Source organism: Syzygium oleosum, unplaced genomic scaffold (genome assembly GCF_021117445.2).
Source record: "Syzygium oleosum isolate NSW1041296 unplaced genomic scaffold, Sole_v2.1 Sole_v2.06, whole genome shotgun sequence".
Lineage (NCBI taxonomy): Eukaryota > Viridiplantae > Streptophyta > Magnoliopsida > Myrtales > Myrtaceae > Syzygium > Syzygium oleosum.
Window position 1 is genome coordinate 13,267,104 of NW_026607490.1, and position 21,141 is coordinate 13,288,244.

Below are 21,141 nucleotides of genomic sequence, written 5' to 3' on the forward strand. Positions count from 1 at the left end.
CTACTCACTCTAGCTTATATAAAGAGCTCTGTTCTACTAAATACATTCTGCAAAGTACCAATTATCTTGAACCATTTGCATTTTTGGGTAGTACTGTCCTTCCTTATGATGTGACTGCAGCATGGAGAATTATGAAAAAAATGAAACTCTGATAACAATTGTTCCATAAAGAGCGGAGAGCGATGAGGCCCTTCTCTAAGCTCCCATCAACATACCTGAAGAGCAGTGATGACTCTGGCCAGGTTTATAGTGGGAAAAGCCGAGAGAGCACAAATAATTGAATTTGGGCAAGAGGGTCCTCCCAGGACTGGCCACAATCAGCTGAGGAAGTGTCCCTAATGATCTTTCAGATCTGGGATCGATAGTAGGCCATTATTGTTCTGGAAGAAGTGAATGACCAAGTTGGGTCTCGCGGCCTTGAAGTTGATACGGTTGGACACGAACAACGCCGATTCAGGAGACAACCCACACGAACTCACGAAATAAGAGACCGTGAAAGAGGGTTGATTCGAGGCGGCGGCGGCGCTGGGGACGAATCAGAGTGCAGGAGGTGAAAATGATGGGCTGTGAAGCAGGGTTTGCCAGAGCAAACTTTCAATCTATCTTTGCTGTACAACCATTATGCACAACATCAATGCACATTACAGCCACAGTAGTCGTAACAAAGCACACAAATTTTAACCTGTCACTCTGAAGAGTTCTTGTGAATCAGAACATTCAGGCTTCCAAGCATTTAGAGCTATGGTTTCCTCGTTCTTTTTCGCGCTTTCTACAAGCTTCTCAATTTGGAAAAATTTGTGCAAATAAAGAATGAACCAACCAGCATACATGAGCAACTTTTTTATCTTATTAAGCCTACAATCAGGGATCATATAGGCCATGCTTTCCAATGAACATTAAACCTTAAGGCAAGGTATACAGGAAGCCTACGAATAAAGAACCAACTTAAAGGGAGAATGCGAAACAATGGACATTGTCCCATGGTTGCACAAGAAAAATGGCAGGCAGCTGTTCTCCATCGATACACAATACAGCTTTAAAGAATCGACAGCCAAAACTCGAGCCACAAAATAAACAGAATGACAACCTTTAAGGGAAGAGGGACAAACGAATTAGTTGGTAGCCCGTGCCATTTCATGGAACCAGTGTCCCCGTCGCCATATGCTTCTTCTCCCGATATATATCCAGCAATTCCGGAGCTTCCTCGATGTGAGGGGTCAAAAACTTCTCCAGGAAATCTACTTCCGAAAACGTCAACAGGGAAGTCAAGCCAATCTTCGTCTTCATCAAACCATGCAACGACAGATGTTTAAAAACCAAACATCGAGGACGAATCCGTCTTTCTAAGCTCAGCGACATCAACGAAGGATGTCGCAGAAGAAATGAAGATTCAAACCCCATTTCCTTGACAAAGAATCCTATCATTGCCATTATTTTTTCCTCGGACGTGGCCATGCACCAAGGACACTTCACAAAAGCTCTCATGGTATCATCTCTAGACCAACCCCACCTGCCATAAGCATCGAATTTCCTCTCCCACGTCGATTCGCTCATCCCCACGACCGCTAACATAGCCACAGCAAACTTTGCCGCAGAAGGATCATCAAAGCCCATCCCCTTGGTTTTCTCCACAATTTCATCGAGGTGACCACACAACGCTATCATCGTCCTAGATTGATTCTTAACTAACCACACAATGCTCGATTCACGCACTCCCTTATCTCTCAAAATCTTGACAAAAGGATCAACTGTAGCCTCGAGACCTTGTGACAATATTCTCGGACTGTGTCTAATAGCTGTAACCGCATACTTATCGCCCCGAAGGAAGTCCCGAAGCCTACCGAAATTGGGGATGAGGTGCTTCTCTAAGCTCCTAGTCAATATGCAGGGAGCAGCAGTGATCGATTTGGCCAGGTCAGAGCCGGAAAAGCCGACAGAGCGCAGATACTTCAATTTGGGCAAGAGGGTCCTCTCAGGACTCGCCAAAATCAGCCAAGGCCACCTCCTAATGATACCCGAAATCTGGAATTGAGAGAAACCATGGTTCTTGAAGACGTCAATGACCGCGTCGGGTCTCGCCGAGGTTTCGAAGTTGACGCGTTCGGAAACGAACAACGCCGATTCCGGCGACAACCCACATGAATTCACGAGGTAAGAGACCGCGAAAGAGGGTCGACTCGAGGTGGCGGCGGCGGCGGCGGCGGCGGCGGTGGAGATCAATCTGAGAGTGGTGGTGGGCAAGAACAGGGGGCGGCGAAGGAGGGTTTTAGAGAGCGAACCGAACATGGGGCTTAGAGACTGAGACAATGGCGAATACAATGACAAGTCAAGATCACAATCAAGATCACGTTCGATTCGACTGACCTCTCTCTTCTTCCTTCTCTCCCTCGCAGATTCGCCTTTGCTGAGCAGAGAACTTCCGGTCACGAACCATCAAAGACTCGCTCCAGAGCTTCCTGAAAAGAGAGAGAGAGAGATAGAAATGGAAATGAAGCAACTTAATTCCATATCTTCTAAAAACCACAAAAAAATTCAAGATTAGTTTAACTTTGAAAAAGCATATTTCGCGTTAAATCTATATCATTAACAAATTTGCCAATAGGCATGCGCCCCACTGATAAAAGAATTAGGGAGTAGAGACGCTAGTATAACAAATACCGGGTTTGACTTTCACGCTTTGTAAAAGACAGAACAAAAGTCAAAGAGCGAAGAGAATTAAAGATATGACAGATAAAAAAAAAACGAATTTTCTCTAATCTAGAGTGCATTAACTAGAGGGTATTGCATTTATTGTTGTCTCAAAGTAAATTATTAGGAGCGAGAAAGGATTAGCAACTTGAGGGGATCCTTGTATGATCCATTCTGAAGTGCCTGTCTCTAGTGCTTTTCTCAGGAAAAATTACCAAAAAAATTTTATGCTAATTTAGTTATAAACTTTTTTTTTGTCAATTGAATTCTAAACCTTTTGTATTTGTGTCAATTAAGTCTATCTGGCCAATTTTAGCCAAAAATCGTTGACGTGAACACCGGCTGTCCTATGTGGTACAGTTGGCACTAACGTGGATAATTTTTAATAATATTTAAATATTTTTCGAAATATTTATTGTTCGTAAAATTCTGCATGTATCAACGAACGTGTTGAACAAGTAATACAATGATAAGAAGAGTATTGTCCCACAGAGATTGATGATAATAAATCAATTAAATATTAAAAATAGACTAATTCTAAAATTTATCTAACAAATCAAAATAGAATTGAGAGTAAATAAAAATTGACAATTTTTAAAAGACGAAATTTTCGAAATTAAAGGTAGATAATCAATCAGATAAAATATGTTAGAGCATCCGATTTCACCATAACCACTATATATGAATTTTAGATTTTATGCATACAAGAACAATATCAAACATGTGATAGCGAAATTTCCTAGTCTATTTACTATCATATTTTTAGGTATAACAAACCTACTCAGTTTATCAATTCACTATATCTTTATGTGAATTTAAATAAACATAAGTGCATTAAAATCTGTAAATATTCCCAGTTTACAATAAATCTTTTAGACCACCTTATCACCGAAAGTTACATAAATAACATAGTATATTTCTATCTACATTTAATTCATGGTTATATATTATAATGAGCAATTACATATTATCACTTCTCAATCTCAAACATGCACATCAGATCATTCAAGTGATGGCCAGTCACTTAAAGGCATTAAGCATAATAATATATAACTCATATGAATGAAATTACTTGCAAAGCATAAAAAACATGAAATTCATATCATCATGGTTAGGTTACGTCGTAGCTCTAACAAAGAAAATTAAAATATAATAGAAGAAGAAATGAAAATATAAATTAAACTAAACATCTTGAATCAAAGAATAAGAATTCTGTTACCACTTTTGTCTTCTTTTCAAAATACTTGAAAAACTCCTAGAACACTGAAAACAAAAATGATATAAAAAAAACTAGCTATTCCCTCAAATTATCCTATTTATATGATAACATCCAAGACTCCTCTCATAAGGCAATTGCTTTTTTTTCGCATAAAATTAGGAAATAAATCGCAAAATTTACGATGTGATATCCACCTTCTAACTCTTCTCTGGGTAGCATATTCCTTTCCTTCTTTTTGCCATATTTTCCTTATTTTCACCATATCTCAATATTCTGCATAAATAAGGAAAAATTAAGTAAATAAAAGGAAATCCAAATATATTCTAACAAATATTGCATTATTTATTGCCTAAAGTAGATAAAATAACTCTATGTTTATAGAGTTATCATTTATTTATTTTTTCCATTTTTTTCTTTTCTTCTCTTTTTCTTCTTTGCATTTTTCCTTTATTTATTTATTTATTTTCTCTTCTTTTCTTTCCTTTGTTTTTTCTTTTTTCCCTCCTCCGCCCATCGTTGGGCCTCGTCGATGTTAGGTGAAGGAAGCCCTTGCCCGAGGTTGGCGAGGGCGGCCCTTGCTAGGGCCGGCAAGGGCTGCCCTTGCTTGAGGTCGGGGACCTCTGGTGGCCATCGACGAGGCCCAGTGATGGGTGGCAAAGGGGAAAAAGAAAGAAAATAAAGCAAAACAAAAAGTAAAGAATGAAAAATGAAGAAAAGAAAAAAAAGGGGAAAATTAATAAAAAATTTGAAAAACAAAGTAAAATATTATTAAAATTGTCCATGTACATAGGACGGCCAACATCCATGTCTGCGATTTTCAGTCAAAATTGTCCGGATAGACTGAATTGGCATAGATGTAAAAGGTTCATGACTCAATTAGCAAAAAAAAAAATTATGCCTAAATTGACACAATTACAATAGATTTATGACTTTTTTGGTAATTTTCCCCTTTTTCTCACTTGATTTCTCATTACCACTGATCCTCATGAAGCCTATAGTACCGATATCAAGCTCATCCCCATAGACCAATTTGACATTACTTTCTTTCTTAAGAATATCACTCTAGAAGACAGATATCAAGGAATCTCCAACATTTCCCAATCGATTCGTGTCCGCCAACTCGAATCCATGTTTTCCTTGGAGTTCAGTGGATACGAAGGAGTCCATAGGACGCAACCCTGATGGGCTACGACCTCTGATTGCTAAGTGTAATCTTGGCTATTATTTAACCACCTTATCAGTTGGCACATGTCCATACGCTCTGAATTTATTAATGGATGCGGGTAGTGTTGATAGATGGTAGTCTTCCCTCGTGGCGGTCCCCTTTGTTTTCCTGAGCTACGTGAAGACGACATTCGTCTCTACAACAAGACCTATCTTGGATCTGGACGTTCCAATTGCTACATCAAGGGACAGTAAAGCTTTCGCTCATTCGCTTAATGCCCATGTCCTACTTACTCTAGCTTATATAAAGAGCTCTGTTCTACAAAATACATTCTGCAAAATACCAATTATGTTGAACCATTTGCCTTTTTGGGTAGCATCGTCCATCCTTACGGTGTGAGTGCAGCATGGAGAGTTATGAAAAAAATGAAACTCTGATAAGAATTGTTCCATAAAGAGCGGAGAGCGATGAGGCCCTTCTCCAAGATCTCATCAACATACCTGAAGAGCAGTGATGATTTTGGTCAAATTATAGCGGGAAAAGCCGAGAGAGCACAAATAATTGAATTTGGGCAAGAGGGTCATCCCAGGACTGGCCACAATCAGCTGAGGAAGTGTCCCTAATGATCTTTCAGGTCTGGGATCGATAGCGGGTCATTATTGTTCTTGAAGAAATGAATGACCAAGTTGGGTCTCGCGGCCTTGAAGTTGACACGATTGGACACGAACAACACCGGTTCAGGAGACAACCCACTCAAATTCATGAAATAAGAGACCGTGAAAGAGGGTTGATTCGAGGTGGTGGCGCTGGAGATGAATCTGAGTGTGAGAGGTGAAAATGGTGGGCGGTGAAGCAGGGTTTGCCAGAGCAAACTTACGATCTATCTTTGCGGTACAACCATTATGCAGAACATCAATGCACATTACAGTCACAGTAGTTGTAACAAAGCATACAAATTTTAACCTGTCACTCTGAAGAGTGCTTGTGAATCAGAAGATTCAGACTTCCAAGCCTTTTGAGCTATGGTTCTTTTGGGCACTTTCCTCAAGCTTCTCAATTTGGCAAAATTTTGCACAAATAAAGAATGAACCAGCATAAGCAACTTAACTATTTGATCATATTAAGCCTACAATCAGGGATCATATAGGCCATGCTTTCAAATAAACATTAAACCTCAAGGCAAGGTGTACAGGAAGCCTACGAATAAAGAACCAACTTAAAGGGAGAATATGAAACAATGGACATTCTCCCATGGTTTCACAAAAAAATGGTAGGCATTCTCCATCGATACACCATACAGTTCAAAAGAATTAGCAGCTAAAAGTTGAGACACACAAAAAACAGAATGACAACCTTAAATGAAAGAGGGACAAACGAATTATTTGGTACCCTGTGCCATTTCATGGAACCAGTGTCCCCTTAGTTATATGCTTCTTCTCCCAATATATATCAAGCAATTCCGGAGCAACCCCGATATGAGGGGCCACAAACTTCTCCAGGAAACCTTCTTCCGAAATCGTCAACAGGGTAGTCAAACCAATCTTCGTCTTCATCAAACCATGTGACGACAGATGTTTAAAAACCAAACATCGAGGACGAATCCGTTTTTTTAAGCTCAGCGACATCAACCGAGGATGTCGCAGAAGAAATGAAGATTCAAACCCCATTTCCTTGACAAAGAATCCCATCACTGCCATTATTTTTTCCTCGGACAATGTCATGCACCAAGGACTCTTCACAAAAGCACTCATGGCATCATCTCTAGACCAACCCCACCTGCTATAAGCATCGAATTTCCTCTCCCAAGTCGATTCGCTCATTGCCAGGACCGCTAACATAGCCACAGCAAACTTTGCCGCAGAAGGATCATCAAAGCCCATCCCCTTGGTTTTCTCCACAATTTCCTCGAGGCGATCGTACCACTTTATCATCATCCTCGACTGACACTTAACTAAATACACAATGCTTGATTCACGCACTCCATTATCTCTCAAAGTCTTGACGAAAGCATCAACTGTGGCATCGAAACCTTGTGACAATATTCTCGGACTGCCTCTAATAGCTTCAACCGCACTCTTATCGGACCGAAGAAAGTCCCGAAGCCTACCGAAAGTGGGGATGATGTGCTTCTCTAAGCTCCTAGTCAATATGTAGGGAACAACAGTGATCAATTTCGCCAGATCAGGGCCGGAAAAGCCGACAGAGCGCAGATACTTCAATTTGGGCAAGAGGGTCTTCTCAGGACTCGCCACTATCAGCCGAGGCCACTTCCTAAAGATGCCCGAAATCTGGGATTGAGAGAAGCCATGGTTCTTGAAGACGTCAACGACCGCGTCGGGCCTGGCCGAGGTTTCGAAGTTGACGCGCTCGGAAACGAACAACGCCGATTCCGGGGACAACCCACATGAATTGACGAGGTAAGAGACTGCGAAAGAGGGTCGGTTCGAGGCGGAGGCGGTGGTGGAGATCAATCTGAGAGTGGTGGTGGGCAAGAACAGGGGGCGGCGAAGTAGGGTTCTGGAGAGCGAACTGAACATGGGACTTACAAGACCGACACACGACGGCGAGTACAAATCACAATCTCAAGGCACACGTTCGACTCGACTGACCTCTCTCTTCTTCCTGCGCTCCCTCCCTCGCAGATTGACCTTCGTTGAACAGAGAACTTCCGGTCACGAACCATCAAAAGGCTCCAGAGCTTCTTGAGAAGACTGACCAAGTAAAGGGTCCTTCTACAGCATCTGGAAATTTTCACCTCTGCTGAGGAAATTGGCAATCCATATAAAGATAATTCAAAACAGATAAAAAAATTTTAAGAAATATTTTTTGGATTTATAAAAAGTTACGAACCGAAAAATGATGGCCTAAAACCCTAAAAAACCTCAAACTTTAGCTTTTGTCCCAATTTTATTTTTTATTTCATAAAAAATCTCAAAATTTAGGTCATGTCCCAATTCTGCCATAAACTTTTTTTTGTCTCATAAAAAACCCTAAACTTTAGGTTATGTCCCAATTCTACCATATACTTTTTTTTGTCCTATGAAAAACCTCTGACTTTAGGTCTTGTCCCGATTTTACCCTAAAATTTTTATAGTCTTGTAAAATACCACAAACATACTTGAGTCACAAATCTGCACACATTAACCCTTCTTCCAAAATTTCTCGTTGGATACCAAGAGATGGAAAACTCCTGAGCACGAGTTATTCAAGTGTCCCGAGCACGAGCTGTTTGAGCATTCCGAGTGCGAGCTCTCCAATCGCCAAAGATGAAACATTCCTAAGCATGAGAGATCGATAAGTGCCAAATCACTAAGAGCTATTTTGATGAAGAGTTAATGGAGAGCAAATTTGGGACTCAAGTAATTGTTAATGATCTTTTATAAGAAAAAAATAATTAAAGTGAAATTAAAACTATACCTAAAGCTGGGAATTTTTATGAGACAAAAAAATTTATGGTAGAATTGGTACTGAACCCAAAATTGAGGGTTTTTTACTATACAAAAAAGGTTTAAGGTATAATTGAGATTGGATCCAAAGTTTGGGATTTTCTATAGGATAGAAAAAAACTTAAGGTAGAATTGGGACATGACCTAAAGTTTGGGGTTTTTTTTTATGAGATAAAAGGTAAAATTGGGACAAAAACTAAAGTTTGAGGTTTTTTAGGGTATTAGGCCGAAATATGATGTACACAAACGAAAAATATATATATTTTGCGAATTCAAAAGCTAATTCATGAATTCAGTTTATCATTTATAGCACAATACGGATATTATCAGTCGCGGAAAGATTCCACAGCCAATATTTAATAATCACAAATCACTAAATTAATATAAGGATTTTATTAACAGGTAAATCTGGTATACTTGTTGCGTACTCAAATAAAAAAAAATTGTTATTTTCATCGTCTCTCACTAATAAAGCCGTGATGTAAAACTCCGTTTAAGTGTTTTTAATTGATGTACACGTTCATACCACCTCCGTTTTAAGTGTTTTTAATAAAGCCGTGATGTAAAACTACGTTTAAGTGTTTTTAATTGATGTACACACTCATACCACCTCAATAGCAAATTATCATTGTTATTTTTTGCAAAGACAGATATGGACATGAAGCAATAAATTCCATATCTTTCTAAAAAATCACGAAAAATTCAAGACTAGTTTTAACTTTGATAGAACAGATTTCATGTTAAATTTGGATCACCAACGAATTTTCTCTGCTTCTAGAGTGCATTAACTAGATGGTAATTCAATGTGTCTCTAATTGAGTTGCATGCCGAAATCTTAAAAAGCCCCAAATTTTTAATTTCAATTTTAATTTTACCCTATGCTTTTTTTTGTATAAAAAAAATCTCAAACTTTTACTCATATATCAAATCTACCCCGACATAAAACTTCAGTCCAAACGCATCCGACGTAGCATTTCCACGTTAACGATAAATCCAGCAAGCCGACATGAATTTAAGTACTGCTCATTTCCACTCTTCGACCTCTCCATAGCTTCTTTTTTTGCCCTTTTGCGCCTACTGTTCATTTTCTTCTTCTTTTGTCTATTTCTTTTTCGAAATGAAGGGAAATCTCCACGAGCAAAGCTGAAGGGGCGAGCACGTGGCATATCTTCATGAACAACACTTTCGGCCTATGAGCTTCACAAGAAAAGGCCGAGCTGCCATGCATGACGACCTCGGTCGAGGTTGTCCATGGCTTCCACGACCTCGGATCGAGGTTGTGAGGCTTCATCGACCTTGAATTTAAGGTCGAGTGGCCATGCACGACGACCTCATATAGAGTTCATGGGGGCTTGACTACCTCAAAACCCATGGAGGATAACCAAAAGATCGTGAAGTGAAGCATTGAAAACAGAATCAAAGGGGAAAATAGAACTAATTTGATTCTCTTGGTCAAGCGTGGCTCCTAAATCAGCTCCTCAAGATTACAAGAAACCCTGAAAACGCCACAAAAAAAAAGGGGAATAACAAGGACTCTATGGCAAAGACGATGAACAATGCTTAAATCCACGTTAGCTTGCTGAGGTGGATTTATCGCCAACGTGGAATTGTCACGTCGAACATGTAAGATGGATGGCTAAGGGGTGGATTTGAGTGAAAGTTTATGGTAAAATTGGGATTTAATCTAAAGATTGAGATTTTTTTGGGTAGGACTTTACTAGCATAACAGTCTTTAGGGCACTAACAAAGTAACAACATATTGTGAGTGAAAAATTCTTGAAGGAGTAGACTCCATAATAATTTATAGTTATTTTTTATTTATATTTTTGTGATACATAATATGCTGTTAATCTCACGGTAAATTAAATACTATCACTTAATCATTTCTCTTTAGGGTATTGTGCCCATGTACACGAGCTATTGCATTTATTGTTTTGTAAATGTAATTTATTAGGGAGCAAGAAAGGATTAGCAACACGGGGGATTCTTATATGATCCATTCTGAAGTGCAGACGAGTACATCTAATCACAAGAAACGATGACAATACCACATCTAGTGGCTTTCCTCACTCGATTTCTCATTACCACCAAGCCTCACGAAGCCTATACTTTCGGTATCAAGCTCATCCCATATACCAATTTGACATTACTCTCTTTTTTAAGAATCTCACTCTAGAAGAAAGATATCAACGAATTTCCAAGATTTGTCGATCGAGTTTGGGTCCGCCAACTTGAATCCATGTTTTTCTTGGAGTTCCATGGATATGAAGGAGTCCATTTCACGCAACCCTGATAGGCTACACCTCTTATTGCTAGGTGTAATCTTGGCTATTCTTTAACCATCATGTCGATTGGCACCTGTTCATATGCTCTGAATTCACGTCGATACATGATAGTAATGTGAAGGATGCACCCGTTGCTTCCATATAAGGCAAGATAGCTTCAGCAGAAAGTCAATGGCAAACATACGGGTCCTTCCCTTGTGGCAGTCCCCTTTGTTTTCCTTAGCTATGTGAAGACGACATTCTCTCCAACAAGACATACCTTGGATTTGCACGTTTCAATTGTTACAACAGGGGACAAGTCGGGTCAGACCCCATCACCTTCAGGGACGGTAGGAGATCTCCCAGAGGATTCTCCAACATCGAGTTTGGTTGCGGCCTAGACAACTATGACATGCATTGGGCGAGGAGCGAACGAAATAATTACGTAGCCGGGATATTTGGCTTGGGCTTTAGGCAGCGAGTAATCTTTATGTAATATGTCAATGAAATGAAGAGGCAGAAGCCTCTATACAAATGATTCAAAAAAGAGAAATTTCCATTAGACTCTTTTCCTCATATGCGCACTCTTTATTCGTCGCCTTCTAGAGAAAACACGAAGTGGACCTGCCGGCCTCCGAATCTGATTCCTATCCATCATCTCATGACGAATACAACGAGCAGTAAAGCTTTCACTAATTCGCATAATGCCCACTTCCAACTCACTCTAGCTTATATAAAGAGCTCTGTTCTACTAAATACATTCTGCAAAATACCAGTTATCTTGAATCATTTGCATTTTTGGGTAGTACTGTCCTTCCTTATGATGTGACTGCAGCATGCAGAAAAAATGAAACTCTGATAACAATCGTTCCATAAAGAGCGGAGAGCGATGAGGCCCTTCTCTAAGCTCCCATCAACATACCTGAAGAGCAGTGATGACTCTGGCCAGGTTTATAGTGGGAAAAGCCGAGAGAGCACAAATAATTGAATTTGGGCAAGAGGGTCATCCCAGGACTGGCCACGATCAGCTGAGGAAGTGTCCCTAGTGATCTTTAAGATCTGGGATCGATAGTAGGCCATTATCGTTCTGGAAGAAGTGAATGACCAAGTTGGGTCTAGCGGCCTTGAAGTTGACATGGTTGGACACGAACAACGCCGATTCAGGAGACAACCCACACGAACTCACGAAATAAGAGACCGCAAAAGAGGGTTGATTCAAGGTGGCGGCGGCGGTGCTGGAGATGAATCTGAGTGCAGGAGGTGAAAATGATGGGCGGTGAAGCAGGGTTTGCCAGAGCAAACTTTCAATCTATCTTTGCTGTACAACCATTATGCACAACATCAATGCACATTACAGCCACAGTAGTCGTAACAAAGCATGCAAATTTTAACCTGTCACTCTGAAGAGTTCTTGTGAATCAGAAGATTCAGGCTTCCAAGCATTTAGAGCTATGGTTTCCTCATTCTTTTTCGCGCTTTCCACAAGCTTCTCAGTTTGGAAAATTTTGTGCAAATAAAGAATGAACCAACCAGCATACATGAGCAACTTTTTTATCTTATTAAGCCTACAATCAGGGATCATATAGGCCATGCTTTCCAATGAACATTAAACCTTAAGGCAAGGTATACAGGAAGTCTACGAATAAAGAACCAACTTAAAGGGAGAATGCGAAACAATGGACATTGTCCCATGGTTGCACAAGAAAAATGGCAGGCAGCTGTTCTCCATCGATACACAATACAGTTTTAAAGAATCGACAGCCAAAACACGAGCCACAAAATAAACAGAATGACAACCTTTAAGGAAAGAGGGACAAACGAATTAGTTGGTAGCCTGTGCCATTTCATGGAACCAGTGTCCCCGTCGCCATCTGCTTCTTCTCCTGATATAGATCCAGCAATTCCGGAGCTTCCTCGATATGAGGGGTCAAAAACTTCTCCAGGAAATCTACTTCCGAAATCGTCAACAGGGAAGTCAAGCCAATCTTCGTCTTCATCAGACCATGCGACGACAGATGTTTAAAAACCAAACATCGAGGACGAATCCGTCTTTCTAAGCTCAGCGACATCAACGAAGGATGTCGCAGAAGAAATGAAGATTTAAACCCCATTTCCTTGACAAAGAATCCTATCATTGCCATTATTTTTTCCTCGGACGTGGCCATGCACCAAGGACACTTCACAAAAGCTCTCATGGTATCATCTCTAGACCAACCCCACCTGCTATAAGCATCGAATTTCCTCTCCCACGTCGATTCGCTCATCCCTGTGATCGCTAACATAGCCACAGCGAACTTTGACGCAGAAGGATCATCAAAGCCCATCCCCTTGGTTTTCTCCACAATTTCATCGAGGTGACCACACAACGTTATCATCGTCCTAGACTGACACTTAACTAACCACACAATGCTCGATTGACGCACTCCCTTATCTCTCAAAATCTTGACGAAAGGATCAACTGTAGCCTCGAGACCTTGTGACAATATTCTCGGACTGCGTCTAATAGCCGTAACCGCATACTTATCGCCCCGAAGAAAGTCCCGAAGCCTACCGAAATTGGGGATGAGGTGCTTCTCTAAGCTCCTAGTCAATATGTAGGGAGCAGCAGTGATCAATTTGGCCAGGTCAGAGCCGGAAAAGCCGACAGTCCTCTCAGGACTCGCCAAAATCAGCCAAGGCCACTTCCTAATGATACCCGAAATCTGGAATTGAGAGAAACCATGGTTCTTGAAGACGTCAATGATCGCGTCGGGTCTCGCCGAGGTTTCGAAGTTGACGCGTTCGGAAACGAACAACGCCGATTCCGGGGACAACCCACATGAATTCACGAGGTAAGAGACCGCGAAAGAGGGTCGATTCGAGGTGGTGGCGGCGGCGGCGGTGGAGATTAATCTGAGAGTGGTGGTGGGCATGAACAGGGGGGGGCGAAGGAGGGTTTTAGAGAGCGAACTGAACATGGGGCTTAGAGACTGAGACAATGGCGAGTACAATGACAGTCAAGATCAAAATCAAGATCACGTTCGATTCGACTGACCTCTCTCTTCTTCCTTCTCTCCCTCGCAGATTCACCTTCGTTGATTAGAGAACTTCCGGTCACGAACCATCAAAGACTCCGGAGCTTCCTGAAAACAGAGAGATAAAACAAGCGTTAATATCATAAAAAATCCAAAACTGGCATAAATTTATCCGAACCTCAAATTGGTACACTTATGATAAATTTACACTAGACTAATTTTTTGATTACCAAAAACTCCAAACTGGTACATCAAAGACTCCGGAGCTTCCTGAAAACAGAGAGAAAAAACAAGCGTTAATATCATAAAAAATCCAAAACTGGCATAAATTTATCCGAACCTCAAATTGGTACACTTATGATAAATTTACACTAGACTAATTTTTTTATTACCAAAAACTCCAAACTGGTGCACTTGTGACAAATTTACTCTCCGTTAAATTGAATTAATACCACAAAAAATTATAAATTAGTAAATATATGAGAATCTGAGGGTAAAACTCTAAACTGATTATCATTTTTTTGGTATTAACCCAAAAAACAACGAATGGTAAAATTACACTAACCAAGTAAATATAATTTACAAGAAATAAGAAACTTTTTGAATTTATAAAAATTTACTAACCGAAGTATGATGTACATAAATGGAAAAAAAATATTTTGCGAATCCAAAAGCTAATTCATGAACTTGGTTATCATTTATTTATATTACAATACAAATATTAACGGTCGCGGACCAAATAAGAAGAAATTGGAAAGCCAATATGTAATTATCGCAAATCACTAAGTTAATTTGAGGATTTTATTGGCGAGTAGATGCAGAGCACTTGTTACATACCCAGATAAAGAGAGTTTGTTATTTGGGAAATTCCAAATAAATGCCTGAAGTGCTATCATTTTCTCAAGTAAGAGCTTGAAGTGGACCTTTATTTGAAGTGGCTATAATAGTTTCAAATAAAGGGCCTAATCTCGCCAGCCAAATTTTCCTGCTGGTTAAGGATATTTTCGTCCAAAAATAATTTTAATATAAATTTTAGTTAAATTAGATCAAAAAGAAAAAAAGAAAAAATACCTACGGGCTGGCTACTCCCTCTCGCCTATGGCCGCCACCCCATCACCGGTGGAGTGACGGTGATAGCCGACGACCCTTGTCGACCAGAGGCGAGGGCCAACAAGCCCTCGCTAGAAGTGGGAGAGGGTGGCGAGGGTCGCCAACCCTTGCCCCAACCTGGGCGAGGCCTCACCAGACGCCGGCGGCCTAGGTTGGTGAGGGCAGCTCTTGCCCACCTAGCCCAGGAGCCTCGCCAGTGTCTCGCCTGAGTCTAGCGACCTATGCCGACCATCAACGAGGCTCCACAATGGCTAGCGGAGGGAAGAGGAAAAAGAAAATTGAAAAAGAAAAGAAAAGGAAAAGGAAAAAAACAGAAAAAGAAAAAGAAAGAAAAAATGAAAATATATTCAAAAAAATAAATGACAAAAATGCCCTTCGGCCAATGAAGTCAAGTTCTTTTTTAAGATTGATATGACAACTTTAGGCCTTTATTTGAGACAAAGTCCGTTTTACGCTCTTATTTGAAAAAATTATGGCACTTCATGCATTTATTTGAGACAAAATTCACTTTAGGCCCTTATTTGAGAAAATGAGAGCACTTTAGGCATGCCCCCATTTAGAATTTTCCCTTGTTGAGTATGATTAACCACTATCCTAAAAACACTAGCTAACAAAACCGTGATATGTAACTTCATTTAGTGTTTTTAATTAATGTCCACATTCATAGCACCTCAATAGCACATTATAATTGTGATGTTTTTGCATAGAGAGATATGGATATGAAGCAATTAAATTCCATATCTTCTAAAAATCACTAAAAATTCAAGACTAGTTTAACTTTGAAAAAGCAAATTTCATGTTAAATCTGGATCATTAACGAATTTTCTCTACTTCTAGACTAGTGGGTAATTCAATGTGTCTCTCACATGTGAGCGTGAGCTATTGCAATTATTGTTTCCTCAACTTAATTTATTAGGTGTGGGAAAGGATTAACAATGTGGGGGATTCTTGTATGATCCATTTGGAAGCGCATATCTATCTCTTGGGGCCTTTCTCACTTGATTTTTTTTTTTTTTTTATAATCGAGGTGTCCGTATGCGGAGCAGGCCAAACCACGGCGTGATACCCGACTAGTCCTCGAGGGGCTAGCGCAAGATCCCACCACCACGACCCCCCACTTAAATCACCGATGGGCGAGTTTGAACCCAGGACCTCTCGTGAAAGGAATTGAGCGCAAACCAACGCGGCCACCGATGGGTGGGTGATTTCTTTATTACCACCAAGCCTCATGAAGCTTATAGTTCCGGTATCAAGCTCATTACCATAGACTAATTTGACATCGCTCTCTTTCTTAAGAATCTCACTTTAGAAGAAAGATATAAAAAAAAATCTCCGGTATTTCCCAATCGAGTTTGTGTCGGCGAACTCGAATCCACGGGTTTCCTTGGACTTCAACGGATAGGAAGGTGTCCATAGGGCGCAAACATAACAGGCTACTATCTCTGATTGCTATAGGTGTATTCTCGGCTATTATTGTTTAACCGCCTTGTCAGTTAGCACTCATCCATATCCTCCGAATTTATTGGTGGACATGGGTAGTGTCAATATGTGGTAGTAATGTGAAGGATGCACCCGTTGCTTCTATACATGGCAGGACAGCTTCAACAGAAAGTCAATGGCAAACATACTAGTCCTTCCCTTGTGGCAGTCTCCTTTGTTTTCCTGAGCTATGTGAAGACGACATTCGTCTCTTCAACAAAACGTACCTTGGATCTGGACGTTCCAATTGCTACAGCAAGGGACGAGTCAGGTCAGACCCCTTCACCTTCAAGAACGGTAGGAGATCTCCCACAGGATTCTCCAAACCTGGTGGTGGATACGGGTGGCATGGATACATGGATGCAATGTGAAGGATGCAACTATTGCTTCTTCATAAGGCAAGGTAACTTTACTAAAAGTCAATCTCAATCGTATCGGCCCTTGCCTTCGAAATCAGAATCCGCCTTTTGATCACAGGAGTAACTTGTTGCGATGCTACGAGTCGGCCAAACCTTATCCGAATTTTGGATCCCCGATCCCCGTCCTCGAGTAAATTGGGGACCAAATCGGGGTCTTGATATGGATTCATGATCGACGAGCTTGGATGCTAAAAAAGCCGATTCTGGAGACAGCCCACCTGAATTTTTACGAGGTGAGAGAATATAAATCACTATGTTACCCACCCAGATGAGGTCGATACTGATCAGACCAGATGATGAAGCGATTCAGTTTGCGGAGGGAAGCCCAAGATCCCTAATTGTAAACAGGGCTTTGAGAGTCATGTCGGAGGCATCTGATGCTGCGACCACAGGGGTAACCTGGTCGAGTAAAGCTACCGTCTCCGTTGTCGACATTGACTGTATATGCGAAACAGACTCGGAGAAGGATGGAACAAAATGAATCAATTGGCCATGTAATCACGTTTGTTATGTAGTGGCAGCGACGACTGTCGTCTCAATTCATGCTGCTCCATCCCAACTCCGACAAGAAAAACTAAACCTCAAGTTTCAGTTTCAGTACACTCTTAAAAAAACTTTGTCTAATTACCACCTTTTAGTTTCTGTTGAAATTTTGCCTTCTAGTAAACTTAACTATTTGTAGTCAGGCAAAAATATATTAGCCTTGGTGAGCCATAGAAAAGTGAAAATATTCGAAAGTACTTCATGGTCCAGAAGCCGATGAACCAACATTTTCTGCACAAGCTTGAACGATGGCCGGGAAAATCAGCTCCGTCACGAGATGGATGAATCAGTTGCAGCAACTTGTAGCATATCACTTCTCCTCTTTTAGCATCTCCGGCATAGACAGGCGCACATCCAAAAGGATTAACGCCAGCAACTTCGATTGGTCCATAGCATCATCGAACACATCTCTGTTTTGACTCGAGTCTAAGACATTAGGATTGAACCATAGCAAATGAAGTCCCACTTTGGGAGGCTTTCGGTTGAGAAGATTGAGAAACTCACCACCTCAAGTGTCTCCCCGACTCCGCAGCAGCTAATAAGATTCGATCTTTAAGAGACGCAATCACAAAACAGGACGCGCTTACCAGGGCCTGCTGGTACTAATAATCTGAAATCTCCGAGGAATCCAGGTGATCCTTCTATCAACTGCTCGGCAGATAATTCAAATGCTTTCTACAATGCATGTTCCAGCAGCTTAACAATGGAAAAGAGGAAACATGCCCTACACTTCTGACAAGATAGGTGAAAGTGAATCAGTTGCAGCATTTTCCGTCATTGTCTCCTCCTCTGATCCGTAGCATCCAGCACACCTGTGTTGAGCAAATTCGGGTTGAAAAAAACTCCGGCCTCCGATGAAACAACATCGTAGTAAAACCAACATCTGTGTCTCAGAAACCTCGTGTATTCCCATAATTGTATATTAAGACTCCATAATCTTGAGCGACAAGTAACTTCAGGTTCAGGATATCAGGGAAGAGTGCGATGCAGCAATATCCTCAGCAGTGATGCAGAATTTCAAGAAGTCGGAACATCAGAAATTCAATGGACTAGTACGCACAGCAACATCCTCATTAAAAGATGCTACGGATTACTTCTGTTTCAGTACAAAAAACAAGCTCCAACTTGTCGATTTAAGAGATGCCGCCGGGCACCGATCACTTCTGTTTCACTTCATTAAATTGCAGGCACAATTAAAGAAGTCCTCCATCGGTAACTGATTAGAAATGGGCTATTCCTCGTACAAGTGAACTTAAAAATAAATGTGCATCAGGGGAAAACAGTTAACAAGAAGAATTTAAAAGAATTACAAATCAGCAAGCTAGCTGAGTAAGCGAATGCAGAGAGAAGGGAAAACCAGACGCGTCCCTGCTAGACCTCAAGCTTCCATCTTCAGTTAAGGGATTTCAGAAAGGCAGTACTTTTCCATTGGATTCATGGTCATCGGAATCATTTGGTTTCACAAAGTACCCAAAGTTAAGGTGGTAGAACTATTACGCATCTTCTCATTATACAGATCCAACAACTCGGGTGCTTTTCCCAAATTAGCAGTCACAAACTTCTCCAGGAACAACTTCTCTGGGACACCAAGGAATCCATTCAAGCTACGTGTCGTCCTGATCAAACCTTTGGACAGCAGAACACAAAACACCAAACACCGAGGAACGATTCGCTTCTGCAAGCTCAACATCATCATTGTCGGATGCCGCGCCATATATAAAGGGTCAAGCCCCATCTCGTTCACGAAGATGTCCATCACCCCCGCGATTTTACTCTCCGACATCGACATACACCACGGATTCCTCCTAAAAGCCAAGACGATGTCCTCCTCGGACCAACCCCACTTGCCAAAAGCATCGACCTTCCTCCTCCACGTCGACTTGTTCATCCCCCTGATCACTTGCAAAGCCAGAAGGAAATTCGTCCTCAAAGGATCGAAACCCATCTCCTTCGCCCGACTCACCGCCTCGTCGAACCGCACGTCCGACCTCAAGAAGAACGTGCTCGGCTGGAACAGGACCACCCACCTAATTTTCGCTTCAGGCACTCCACAGTCCCTCAGAATCGCAATGCAAGGGACAAGCCGCACTTTAGGGTCATTATACAAGATCCTCGGATTCCTATTGATGGATTGTACAGCCTTAACATCGGACTGAAGCAAGCCGCTTATGTATTCGAAAGTGGGTATCAAATGGTTGCCCAAGCTCCTGGTCAGGACCGCAGGAACCGCGACCACGAGCTTGACCAGTTCTTGACCCGAAATGCCCCTAGAGCACAAGAACTCGAGCTTTGTGGACAGGTTGCCAGGGCTCGAGACGAGCATCCGGGGGTATCTCCTGACGACGTACGAGATTTGGGTCGGGGACAAACCTCGGTTCCTGAAGACATCGAGGATGACATCCGGCCTCGACGGGCTCGCGAACTGCACGGTCCTGGAGGCGGAGAGAGCGGATTCTGGGGACAGCCCGCAAGAGCCGATGAGGTAAGAGACCGTGAACGGGTGGTGCGCCTTCTTCTTCGAGGAAGTCGAGGCCGGTCTGAGCAGGCGGAGAGCTTGAGCTGGAGCTGGAGCTCGTGGTGGTGGAGGAAGCGAAGAAGCCCCGAGTCGGAGGAGGGCTTTGCGAGCGCGGCTGAGCATGGGGGTTTTGGGAATCCGGCGACGGGCGGCGAGGACGGGGCACGCACGAGGACGATGTTGGTTTTTGCTTGTGTTGACGAACGGACGCCGCTCATGCCTCTCAAGCAAGGGGAAATGCGACAAATAGTCTTTTAAATTTAGGGGTAAGTGCATTGGTTGAAACTCTTAAAATTTGTCGTCAAAGTATAATTGAGTTTTAAAATTTTCACAAAGTGTAATGAAGTCCTAAAACTTATCACGAAAATATAATTAAGTCATAAAACTTTTTAAAGGTGCAATCAAGTCCTGAAATTTATCAAATCGATCTAATTGAGTCCTTCCGTTGATTACACTTTTAAAAGTAATTTTAAGTGGTTTTTAACAAATTAATGACGACGGCATTTACTTATCCTAACCACAAGCAAAAACTTTATTGATGTCTCCTAGATTTCTTAGGAGTTTTCATTATCTTTGCTCCAAAAAAATCTTTTAATCATGTGTTTGCGTAGTAAAGAGTGATGCGTATTTTAACTTTGATGTTTCTTTTTGGGAGATAATTGTCCATAAAACCCTAAACATATTGTATATCGGCCAATTTCGGTTATAAACTTTTTAATTTGGTCAATTTAGTTCTCAACCCTTTGACGATTTGCCCATATAGTTTATTCGGTCAATTTTGACTGAAAATTACCGACGTAGATATTAGTCGTCCTGCATAGCATAACCCCCAACTCAGCAATTCACGGCCGAAATTTGTCGGAACAACTACATTGAGAAATCGTCAAAAAAGTTTAGGACCAAATTGGATCAAATTGAAAAGTTTAAGATTGAATTGACCGCCATCCATAATAAATTTATGATTTTTTCGACTATTTTCCCTTCATTTTGTTGCTTAAATGGATGTAGCTATCTTTGCTTCTCTTTGGGGCTTGAATCACGGCCCAATATCAATCGAAACCCCAGCCCAAAATCCCACAGGAAACGAACCCGGGCTTAGCCCATTATCCTTGCACTTCCAATTCCCACACTTTTCCCTTCCGTGTTGTTTCCTTTTCCATGTACTTCATCCTATGCAACTTCACTTCCAATGCAAATTTACATTTCCTAAACGTTTAATTTCGTGCACGTCCATTGCTCCACCCGAGCCCCGTTCGCTTACTCTGCGCTCGAGCATGGA

At 41.4% G+C, this 21,141-nt stretch overlaps 4 protein-coding genes across 4 annotated transcripts; all 4 read right to left on the reverse strand.

Annotated features, from left to right (window-relative positions):
- Positions 1–927: 927 nt before the first annotated feature.
- On the reverse strand, positions 928–2,454 carry LOC115668624 (uncharacterized). Its single transcript, XM_030590049.2, has one exon. It carries the CDS (start codon positions 2,284–2,286, stop codon positions 1,135–1,137), a length of 1,152 nt encoding a protein of 383 aa, XP_030445909.2. The 5' UTR covers positions 2,287–2,454; the 3' UTR covers positions 928–1,134.
- A 3,713-nt stretch (positions 2,455–6,167) lies between these two features.
- Positions 6,168–7,830, reverse strand: LOC115665277 (uncharacterized). The gene has a single exon (XM_030587147.2). It carries the CDS (start codon positions 7,607–7,609, stop codon positions 6,473–6,475), a length of 1,137 nt encoding a protein of 378 aa, XP_030443007.1. The 5' UTR covers positions 7,610–7,830; the 3' UTR covers positions 6,168–6,472.
- Positions 7,831–11,239: 3,409 nt separating this feature from the next.
- Positions 11,240–13,895, reverse strand: LOC130134502 (uncharacterized). The gene is made up of 2 exons (XM_056312137.1): positions 12,580–13,895; positions 11,240–12,100 (listed from the first exon to the last, which is right to left on the reverse strand). The coding sequence occupies exon 1, from the start codon at positions 13,737–13,739 to the stop codon at positions 12,627–12,629; it is 1,113 nt and encodes a 370-aa protein (XP_056168112.1). The 5' UTR covers positions 13,740–13,895; the 3' UTR covers positions 11,240–12,100; positions 12,580–12,626.
- A 4,665-nt stretch (positions 13,896–18,560) lies between these two features.
- On the reverse strand, positions 18,561–20,074 carry LOC115682837 (transcription termination factor MTERF6, chloroplastic/mitochondrial-like). Its single transcript, XM_030607193.2, has one exon. It carries the CDS (start codon positions 19,983–19,985, stop codon positions 18,807–18,809), a length of 1,179 nt encoding a protein of 392 aa, XP_030463053.2. The 5' UTR covers positions 19,986–20,074; the 3' UTR covers positions 18,561–18,806.
- Between the last annotated feature and the right edge of the window lie 1,067 nt (positions 20,075–21,141).